At 43.9% G+C, this 11,745-nt stretch overlaps 1 protein-coding gene across 2 annotated transcripts in view; it reads left to right on the top strand.

Moving 5' to 3' along the window:
• Positions 1 to 217: 217 nt before the first annotated feature.
• LOC128741105 (neurofibromin) overlaps positions 218 to 11,745 on the top strand; it is a 56,328-nt gene continuing 44,800 nt past the window's right edge. The window contains exons 1-4 of one of the 2 annotated variants that reach the window (XM_053836681.1): positions 218 to 322; positions 720 to 863; positions 925 to 1,096; positions 1,149 to 3,116. In XM_053836681.1, the coding sequence (XP_053692656.1) occupies positions 263 to 322; positions 720 to 863; positions 925 to 1,096; positions 1,149 to 3,116 (2,344 nt within the window). In that variant the 5' untranslated portion in view covers positions 218 to 262. Of the gene's footprint in view, positions 323 to 719; positions 864 to 909; positions 1,097 to 1,148; positions 3,117 to 11,745 lie in introns of both variants that reach the window. The other variant, XM_053836680.1, reaches the window with a different exon arrangement.

Below are 11,745 nucleotides of genomic sequence, written 5' to 3'. Positions count from 1 at the left end.
ACCTAACGCGTCTCTACTTATTTATATGAAAGTGTTGATTCATTTTTTAATTTAAAAAATATTTAAAAGATAAGCTTGGAAACCATTTGATAATTTTCTTCCAACCTGGCCGCCCTGCCATTGACAGCCACCCACCCGAAGTGGTGTACTGTCAAAAGGTGAAAATTTTGCTCCCAGTGCGTACAACGAAAAGTTTAGTGCTCCATCGGAAGGATTAAATACCATGTAAAAGGAGCCCAAATCGGGCCGAAAACATCGCGAAATGGCAACGCAAAAGCCCGGCGAGTGGGCCAACTCACTTTTGGCCCGCTTCGAGGAGCAGGTAAGGGCAAACGCTGCTGCCGTTCCGGTCCAGTGGCGTAGTCCCAGTCGGGCTGGGACTCTGCCATCCGGAGATTTTTCACTCCACGACCGATCGATATTGGCTCGGGTGGCCTTGTCGGAGTTTGACGGCCGATGTGCCGTGCGTGGGTGGTGACCCCGGTTTCCGTCGGTTGGGTGTGGGGTGGGGTTTGTTTACGTTTTTTCCCCCTGCAACAGTGTGCGTTTTCATTCATAAGGAACCGGCTGTTTACCAACAAAGTTGTAATTGCGTGCTTTGGTGGGTGGGTGGTCGGCGCTATGAATGAAAGGATTATTCTATGAATGGAGGAGAGACTTCAATGAACGCAATTATTATTTTACTTAAATTTTCGGCGTTAAATGAAATTTATTTGCAGTTACCGTACCGAACGGGTCCACATGGAACGCAAGCTCGGCTTAGCATCGATCAGACGATGAACTGTTTGATCCAAATTTCACGCTATCGGTTCTCGCTGGTTATTTCCGGTCTAACGAAGATGCTGCAACGGGTTAACGAAATTGTAAGTAGTAATTAAACAGAGTGCGATCCTCAACATTTGATTCTAGTGTATTATTCTGCAGTTTCAGCCCCCGGCCTGCCGGGGACACGAACCGGAGCGGTGCTGCTACGAGTCGCTGATCATCATCCTGGAAACCCTGGAACGGTGCCTTTCCGGTCAGTCGAAAGATACAGCTCGCTTCGAAGAAGCGATGAACGTAAAGTTACTGCTGCGTGAGATTTGCCAGTTTATAGGTAGATTAGTTGGATCAATAGAATTTTCACTACTAATTTGGTTCCATTGCAGATATTCAAAACGAAAACAATCAAAATGCGGCTTCCTTGAAAGCTCTCGCGTCCAAGGTGCTGTATGCACTATCCCAGAACCACTTTGGGGCCGTTTTTAATCGTATTTCTGCCCGGCTGCAAGAGTTGAGCACCTGCTCGGAGGAAAATCCGGACTACAGTGACATCGAACTAATTCAGCACATCGATTTAGACGTTAACCGCCTCACGAAGCTACTCACGGAGACCATCCAAAAGTTTAAATCATTGAAAAAATCGGCACATTTTATCCTGCTGAATTCACTGGAGAAAGCTCTCTGGAATTGGATCGAATTCCATCCGAAGGAGTTCGAGGACCTGCAGCGCAATCCAAACGAGGAGCTCTCTAAGTGTTGCGAAACATTTTTTGATATTCTGGATTCGTATGCGGAGAATAAGAAGGCTCGGTCGGCCGTGTGGCCACTGCAGATTATGCTCCTGGTGTTGAGTCCCAAAGTGCTGGAGGAGATCGTGAATGCCGACTCGGGGGCACCGTGTTCGCCGAGGCATTTGAAGAAAAAGCATTTCATGGAAGGCATAAAGAAAGGATTGGGAGCTCATGCTTCCTCGAAGCAGTCCACCGAATCGGCAGCCATTGCGTGCGTTAAGCTGTGCAAGGCTTCCACGTACATTAACATAAGCGATTCCAGCAACGTCACTTTTCAGCTGGTACAAAGTGTGATTAACGATTTGAAGGCGCTGCTTTTTAATCCCGCGAAACCATTTTCTCGGGGACAAGGTTTTAATTTTCAAGATATTGATCTTATGATTGACTGTTGGGTTTCCTGCTTCCGGATTAAGCCGCATAATAATGAAGCGTTGAAAGTTTGCCTCAGCCTGAACTCACCGCCAGCGTATCACTTCGTGATCGTTAGTTCATTGCTAAAGATTGTGACCCAGGCTAGGCTGCCGTGGTGGCCGCAGATTGATTTGGTTTACGCTCGATCTGGTGAATTAAGAGCGCTGTTTACGGACACACTGAATAAGGCAACACAAGGTTACATCGCCCACACTCCGCTGAGGATGATAACTTCGTTGACACTCAAATCGAAAGATGCTCAAAGTCGGTTAACTCGACCGGACGAAGGCCCCGCCCATAAGGCACTGCTGTTGCTAATGGTTCGATTGATTCACGCCGATCCTATGCTGCTGTTAAATAGTCTCGGAAAAGCCGGACATGAAGTGCAAAGCTCTACCCTGGAATTGATTAACGGTTTGGTTTCGCTAGTGCATCAACCTACTATGCCAGATGTTGCCCAGGAAGCTATGGAAGCACTATTAGCCTTGCATTCACCGGACAAAATCGAAGTATGGAACCCGGAAGCACCGATTAACACCTTCTGGGACGTCAGTTCGCAGGTGCTGTTCTCCATTTCGCAGAAACTGATCCAGCATCAGATCGCAAACTATACGGACGTCCTGAAGTGGTTGCGTGAAATTTTAATCTGTCGAAACACGTTCCTCCAGCGGCATAAGGATTACGCTAACGTCGGCAGTCAGATCGCAATCTGTCGACAGGCTCACATCAAGCTGGAAGTGGTATTCTTCATGTATCTCTGGTCGGTCGATCTGGATGCCGTGATGGTTTCACTGTCCTGCTTTGGCTTGCTTTGCGAAGAAGCGGAAATACGATCCGGTTCGGATGAACTTACCGTAGGTTTTATCCTACCGAATTACCACCTCTATCAGGAGCTTTCGCATGCGTCCAGCACACTGACAACGCAAAGCGTTGAGTCGCGGTACAACTTCTATGAACACACGCACGGCAGAATAGCATTGCAGAAAAACATAATGTCGCTGCTAAGGAAGATCGAACACTGCGTCAACGGCGTTCAACCGGCCTGGGAGGAAACGTTCCGCAATTGGGAGGTCACATCGAAGCTGCTGCAAAACTATCCCAAGGGAAAACCGGAGGAGGGCCAAGCGGCGGAAGTTTTCCACCGCAGTATGGGTAATGTAGAAACTGAATCTCTCACTGTTCGCTTACTGTCCTAGGAATTCCCTATATTTTTGCTTCCTTTGCTTTTGACACTTTTCTTGCCAAACAAAACGTTAGCTTATGATCAAAGAAGTGCCGCCTCAGCTCCCCTCGTTTCGCTTCTCGGAACCCATGGTTCTCGTCATGGTTATTTAGAGAAAAGAAAACTAAGCTTTAGAGCTGGGACAAATTCCCATTGGGATTTACATTGAGCATTTCTAGGTAAAATCCGTCAGAAAAATGAAAATCGTCCATATTTTTCTCGGATCTGGATGAAACTATTGAATTGTTCGACGTAGGATTGCGTCTTATTTTATTAGAGCATGCTGTGAAAACAAAGAAGATGTTTACACTTAAATATGAAATATTTTGAATGCTCATAACTCAGTTAGTTCTGAAGGTATTTTAATGGTTCGCTTACCATTGGATTCATAATAGATATGCCTATTTTGTGGTGAAAAATATTGGCTGGAAAATATTGGCTGTTATAGATAACCGCTGGAATGTTTACACAAAGTTCAAAAATATCAATGGGATTTCAACCAACCACGTTCGAGTAGATTCAAAACGAAACGATGTTTCATTTGCACTTCCCAGGTAGATGTGGGACGGAAAACAAACGTATATACAATTTTCAAATCACCCCTGGTCATTTTAAAGAATATATAGGGAATTATGGATTCTGAATTACATAACAAATTGTGCGTTTTGCACACACTCAATCAACTGCTCGGCCAATCCTGGCATATTTGATATCTATAATGTTGTCTTACCTTGATAATCGCCGGGTTAACTCCGTCACTTTCTTCAGGTCACTATGCCTGCGGGCAGATAATCGCGTCACTACACCACGAGATTTAGTATTGAGAAACTGGATGTGGTTGATTTGCTTAGTTTCATGAATCAAGGCATGCTACGAGTATGCAGTTATTTCGCGAATCGAATTGAGCCGTTCCGAATTATAGTGGTCTATTGACCATTTAGTTAATTTTACAGGAAACGCAATTGTCTAAAAAACTCTATAATAAATTCTATACAATTATTTTACCCAGATCAAGTGTTCTAATGTGTAGTGTATGAAGTGATTCAACATGAGAATACATAAAAATCTCAACTTTTGTCAAAATATGCGATTTATTCACACCAATGTACATAGACGCCAGGGCTGATAGCGAGTTACTTTTTAGTGACTTGGTCACTTTTGTAGTGCTGGTCACTAAAAAGCCACATTTTTTCACAAATGGTCACTAAAGTCACTTTTCTGCAGCTAACTATTTTTTATGCAAAATTTTATTTAGTGAACCCACATCGCAAATATCAAGATTATTGAATTTTTTTTAAGATAACGAATATCTTTGCGCCAAATTGAAACAAACGAGCTCAGTCAAAAGTCGGTTTTTATAAGATTTTGTTTCAGAAAATCACGAAATGTTCCTCGAAAACAACTAACTAACTAGCCACTCAGTCAATTTCGAGGTACGATGCTGGTCTTCCAAACCAGTCGTCGTATGTTCGAATCTCGGTTAGGTGGTGCTGCAAATATTATTGTATGTAGTCTACAAATGCTTGACGAATAAATGAATTAATGAAGAGTCAGTAGGTTCTTTGCACTAGCACCGTAATTGTCATGTACTCTAATGACTGGTTGCGAAGTCTGTCGATAAAGAAGGGTCAAGTCTTAAAGACGTTTAACCAAGGTTTTGATTTTTTTTTCATCGAAAACAAATTGAAGCCTATAAAATGAAGATCCCAATAAGCAGTTGTACAACGATTTGTCTAGAAAATGTGTTTGCGGTTTGCATTGGTGTACCCCTTGTCAGTAGAGCAGTTTTCGTCAAGAAAGACAGGTTCAACCACCTCCACGACATCGCTATCTTGGTCTACAGAGTTTGACAGTACCCCCATTAAGTTGGACCCCTCAGCATTGTACCCCAAACAACAATGGCGTCGCATTGATTTTCTATGGAGTTATTTCCCGCCCAGTATTTTTGACGTTTCAGATTCAGTCACAGAAAAATGGCGACGTGCCGGGGGGTCGGGTTCAACAAGTAAAAAATGCTGCCAGTGAAGCGACAGCATTTCCGTTGTATTTTCCACATTCAAAATTCAAATTAATTCCAGAAGAAACTGCAAACACGAATAGACGCGTTTTGTGTATCCCCTATTTTTGTATCTCGCTATTATAAACATTCAAAAATAAAAGTTAAAACAGTTTGTTACAGTAACTTCGCGTCGGGTTTTCGATTTGTTATGCTTCGTCCACTTCCACATACGCGTAAATATTTGGTCCTTCTGCTCCGGATAGCAGTGAATCGGTGACAATGGATTTGCTGATTAGAAAGAGAAACGTAGCCTTTGAAAGGCTGAAGAGGCATGTGAGTGCGAAGCTTCTAGTGGAACCCGAACCGGCGGCGTTCGAAGTGCACGATCGCCTGCGAAAGCTAGCGGAAATGCAGGAATATTTTGACAGGATTCAAACGGAAATCGAAGAAGCAGTTCCGGTAGGCGAACTATCGTCGACGCTTAATGTTCGGTTGGATTATGAGCGGCTCTTTTACACTACGAAAGGAATTGTGATGCAGCTGTTACAGCAACCGGAAAAATTGACTGATGGAGGTAGTGACGCTGGGATCGCAGAATCGAAAGACGACCTGAAGGAGGCGGTTCGTGTCCTGCTCGAAACGCAACGGACCCTCCTTTCCAGGCAAGCGGAAGCTTCATCTATGGCTAACGAATCAGTTTTACAGTCACGACAGCAGCCGGCTGAGCCAATCGACACGCAATTACCTACGTACAGTTTGCCTGTATTCAACGGGGACAGAAAACAATGGGCTTCATTTAAGGATTTATTTGTCAGCAGTGTAGATAGGAAAAATCTGACCAACGCTCTTAAGTTGCAACTTCTGATGTCTCACCTGGAAGGACAAGCAAGAAGCTTAGTGAGTAATTTTTCGATAACCGATGCAAATTACAAGCAGGTATGGGATACGCTGACGGAGCACTTCGATAAACCGAAGTTCGCGGTTGCTGCTCTCGTTCAAGAATTTTGTGAGCAACCAGCACTAAAAGTAGTGAATCTTACAAGCCTTCGCAAGCTGGTGTCGACATCCGATGAAGTGACACATCAGTTGCAGGCACTGGGGCCGTCATGCGAAACCAGAGATCCATGGCTGATTCACATTCTACTGAAGAAAATGGACGATGGCTTACGTTCCCAATGGGCACAGCATATTGTGGATAACGACGATCCAAAATTCGACGAATTGCTCAAGTTCCTCAAGAGAAAGTGTGAAGCGTTTGAGACTTGTGCAGCATTTGGCGGAAGGCAAGCAGACTATTCGAAAAAGGACCCTCCCACTGAGAATCGGAAATATCAAGCAATGAAAAGGGAATTCAACACATTCAACGTAGTACAGCAACAGGTGTGTCCGGTTTGCTCAGAAGATCATCAAATTTATGTTTGCGATGTTTTCAAGGAAGCGCCTGTCAAGGAAAGGCGAGATCGAGTGCAGCAAGCGAGACTGTGTTTTAATTGTTTGAGACCAAACCATTGCGCTAAGTCGTGCCCGTCGAAATCAGTGTGTCGAATGCCAAACTGTGGGCAGCGGCACCATACATTGTTATGCCAATCAAGAAGATCATCGGGACAAGAGAGCGATTCACTACAGCAGAACGCACACGTAGTCGACATTGTGTCCTGCTCAGCAAATGTCAAGAACAGCTGTTCTTCTGTTGTTATCGGGCTACTTCCAACAGCTTTAGTTCGCGTCAAGGGAAAAGGCGGTCACTGCCAGGAATTCAGAGCGTTAATGGACAGCGGTTCCGAAGTGTCCCTCATCTCGGATCATTGCGTAACGAGCCTCGGACTGAACCGAAGTAACGCCAATCTGATTGTCACAGGAATTACGAATTGCTCATCAGAGACCACTCGGGGTGCTGTAAATTTATACATTTCTTCTCGTTTCAACTACCAGCCAGTAATTAGTACGAAAGCATACGTTGTGCCTAGGCTCGCACGAAATGTGCCAAGCCAGTCGATGGACCGCAAGCGGCTTAATTGTGTAGAATCACTGCGTCTAGCAGATCTTGCCTTCGACAAACCGGGTCGAATTGATTTAATCCTCGGGAGCGATGTGTTTTGGTCTATCATGGATAGTGGCAAAGTGATGAGTGAAGCCGGCCTACCAGTAGCGATTAACTCTTCTTTCGGTTGGATCGTGACTGGGCATGTATTCGATGCAACCAAAATCAGTTGCAACATGGGCATCGTCAGTGTTAGCATGGACGTAGACATCGATAAAACTCTTCGAAAATTCTGGGAGGTCGAGGAGATTAATAAACCAAAACCATTAACATTGGACGAGCAGAAAGCAGTCGATTTCTTTCAAACGACTCACCTATGCGACGAGACTGGTAGATTCACAGTTCGGCTACCATTCGATAGCAACAAACCTGCACTGGGTGAATCTCTATCAGCGGCATCTCAACGGCTCAAGGCTATGGAAAGGAAGTTCACTCGTGATCCAACTTTCAAACGAATGTACTGTGAATTTATGGCCGAGTACCAGAATCTTGGTCATATGGAGTTAATTCCGCCAGCAGAAGTTAACAAGCCACCGGAGGAGGTGTTTTATTTTCCGCATCACGCTGTAATGAGGAACGACAGCACCACTACAAAACTGCGTGTCGTTTTTGACGGTTCCTGCCCATCAGCATCGGGAGTTTCGTTAAACGAAAAGCTTTTAATCGGGCCTAAGGTCATCGAGGATTTGTTTACAGTGCTGACCCGATTTCGAAGCTACCAGTTCGCTTTCATGGCTGATGCGGAAAAAATGTACCGACAAATAAAGGTACACAGAAACGATGTTGACTACCAACGTATAGTGTGGAGAGCAGAGGCGGATGATCCCATCGAACATTATCGTTTGCTCACCGTTACATATGGGACATCTTGCGCACCGTATTTGGCAGTAGAAACACTACGACAAGCTGCACGCGATTGTCTATCGCAGTTTCCTGTTGCTGCGGATCGCATACAAAAGAATTTTTATATCGACGATCTACTTTCTGGTGCTGCAACAATCGAGGAAGCACTAACACTGAAGCGAGACATAATTCACATCACGTCGGCGGCAGGTTTCAATCTTCGCAAATGGTCTGCGAATGATGTGAGACTATTGGAGGAGACTAAAGAGGTAAATCAGAATTCAGTTCCTGTGCATTTGTATCCAGAAGCAGATTCAGTGAAGGCTTTAGGAATACACTGGTACCCGACTACCGACACATTCGGGTTTCGTTTGAAGTTCAACACCGACAAGCCAAACTCGAAGCGCCAGCTGTTGTCGGACTCAGCTCGACTATTTGATCCTTTGGGATGGATTTCGCCGGTCATCGTGAAAATTAAAATCTTGTACCAGTCACTGTGGTTGCAGGACTTGCAGTGGGATGATCCGCTTCCAGCTGTTGTCTGCACCGAATGGAACAAAATTAAGGCAAGTTTAAACATGATTGAAAATGTACGTATTTCCAGATGGATCGTGAATAATCACGGAGCGGTACAGCTTCATGGTTTTGCCGACGCGTCAGAAGCGGCCTATGCAGCAGTGGTGTATGGTAGGTCCATCGATGATGATGGCAATATTCACGTACGTTTGATTGCTAGCAAAACTAAAGTCGCTCCCATTCAGCAAGTATCACTTCCGCGACTTGAGTTAAATGCTGCAGTTCTTCTAGTTGATCTTATGAAGCAGATAAGCGATGCGTTAAATTACTTGGACGTCACTTGTTATGCGTGGACCGATTCTACAATAGTTCTTGGGTGGCTGACGTCGCATCCAAGGAAATGGAAAACTTATGTTGCCAATCGTACGTCAACGATATTAAACTTTTTGCCTCGTAGCTCATGGAATCACATTTCGTCTGTCGATAATCCTGCTGATTGCGCATCGCGTGGCTTACTACCGAATGTGTTGGTCGATCACACACTTTGGTGGAAGGGTCCCTCTGTCCAGTATAATAATGAAGAGACTTGGAAGCAATATGTTGAAACAGTAGACATTCCGGAGGAAGAGTTAATAGAGCAACGAGTAGCGGTTACGGTAGCTATAGGCACTGCCCTACCTGACACGGATGGTACAATTGAGGAATTTCTTCTGAAACGAAATAGATCATTAGCATTTCTGAAACGAGTACTGTCATGGATTTACAGATTTAAAACCAATCTATTGGCGAAGCTTCGAAAAACAGAAACGGTATCTGGAGATTTGAACCCATCTGAAGTATTGGAAGCCATTCTTCGTTTGGCTCGTTTTGCTCAGCACGAGGTCTTCGGTCAAGACATTGAACGTCTACGAAATGGACAACCGCTTTCTTCAAGTAGCCAGATTAAATCGTTGTTTCCGTTCATAGACGGTGATGGAACGCTGCGCGTGGGTGGAAGGCTGCAGAATTCCGATCTTTCGTTCCACATGAAACATCCAGTCATTCTTCCGAAATCACATTGCTTCACGCACTTGCTCATATCGATGTTACACCAGCAAAATCTGCATGCTGGTCCCACTTTGCTCATCGCGACATTGAATCAACACTATTGGGTGATTGGTTGCCAATCAGTGGTACGAACCGTAGTTAACAGTTGTGTTCGCTGTGCACGTTGGGAGGCTAAAGTAGCTAATCAGTTGATGGGCAGTTTACCTGCAGTTCGAACAGCTAGCAGCCGCGTGTTTGAAAATGTTGGTGTGGACTATGCCGGACCAATTACAATAAAAACCAGCTTACTACGATCGGTGAAAACTGTGAAGGGCTATATAGCAGATTTTGTTTGCCTTAGCACAAAGGCAGTACATTTGGAAGCGGTAACGGATCTTTCAGCAAGCACTTTTGTATCAGCACTCAAACGTTTCTGCGGTCGTCGTGGTTTACCGAGTCAGTTGTGGTCCGACAATGGAACAAATTTTGTCGGCGCTGACCGGCAGTTGAAGGAGCTTCTTGCATCAGCCAAATTCAACACCGAAGTGGATCATCACCTTAGCAGTTTGGGCGTCAAGTGGAACTTTATCACACCATCTGCCCCCCACATGGGTGGGATTTGGGAAGGTGCCGTCAAAAGCATGAAGAAACATTTGCGAGTCGTTTTGGGAACAAATGTGCTGAATTACGAAGACCTCTCTACCGTTTTAATTCAAATCGAAGCGTGTTTGAATTCGCGCCCTCTGTGCACACTGTCGAGTTCGGTTGATTCGTGTGAAGCTTTAACACCTGGACACTTCGTCATCGGTCAGCCGCTAAATTTAGTACCGAAGCCAAACGTCTGCTGTGTACCTGAAAACCGTCTGAATAAGTACCAACGGATGCATAAAGTGACTGAACAGTTTTGGCAACGGTTTAGGAACGAATACGTCTCAACTCTGCAACCCCGTATCAAGTGGCAAATAGTCGAGGATAACCTGAATAATGGTGACCTGGTATTAGTGAAGAGCGAGAACACCCCACCGGCCTACTGGGAACTTGCTCGTGTGGTGGCAACGCATCCCGATCGCAACGGAATTGTTCGAAGCGTGAGTCTGAAAAAGGGCCAGACTATCTACCAACGTCCGATTCACAAATTGGTAGTTCTTCCTGCTAATTGAGGCATCCGCCTCAAGGCCGGGAGGATGTTTGCGGTTTGCATTGGTGTACCCCTTGTCAGTAGAGCAGTTTTCGTCAAGAAAGACAGGTTCAACAAGTAAAAAATGCTGCCAGTGAAGCGACAGCATTTCCGTTGTATTTTCCACATTCAAAATTCAAATTAATTCCAGAAGAAACTGCAAACACGAATAGACGCGTTTTGTGTATCCCCTACTTTTGTATCTCGCTATTATAAACATTCAAAAATAAAAGTTAAAACAGTTTGTTACAGTAACTTCGCGTCGGGTTTTCGATTTGTTATACTTCGTCCACTTCCACATACGTCAAACAAAATGTCTTGTATAAAAAATCAAAAAGTCCAAAATTGTAATCTATTTACATTCTAGGGTAGCGGTCCCAAATGGGATTCGCCGAAAGCATTAAGGCAGGGTGTCGATTATCCTTCAAAAACAAATTGAGTTTTCTGACTATTCCAGGTTTTTCCAGGTGTAATCCGACAAAACGCAGATGTAAAATATCTCATCCATTTCTTTTTTTCAAGCGGTTACTTTTCTAAATTAGGTTTTATTCTTCAATTATTATTTCTTACTGAATTCATTTTTCAATTTCAATTTCAATTAATCTTTTCACGTGAAATTGTTATGTGCGACGTTGAAACTTATTGGAAGGTAAACATTTCAAATACATAAAATAATACTCATTGAAATTCATGAATTGATCTAAATGAAAATTGCAAAAGGCCTTTTCGAAAGAACATAAAAATAGCTTATTTCCAGAGGGATTTATTTGTTTGATCACGTGTTCATGGATGGACATAGCAAGTTGGTCTTTAGTTTAGAACATAATTTGAAAAAATTTTCTAATCCAAATTCCATTTTTTTTCGCTCGATTTGTTATCAAAATACGACGCAATATTTGTTCCTTAGAATAAAACTTCTTGAAGTTAGACTATAACTAACGTTTGTTTTTTTGTTTG

Source organism: Sabethes cyaneus, chromosome 3, assembly GCF_943734655.1.
Source record: "Sabethes cyaneus chromosome 3, idSabCyanKW18_F2, whole genome shotgun sequence".
In the NCBI taxonomy this organism is placed as follows: Eukaryota; Metazoa; Arthropoda; class Insecta; order Diptera; family Culicidae; genus Sabethes; species Sabethes cyaneus.
Note: the sequence above shows the minus strand (reverse complement) of the source record. Positions and strands in the feature narration are given on the sequence as shown.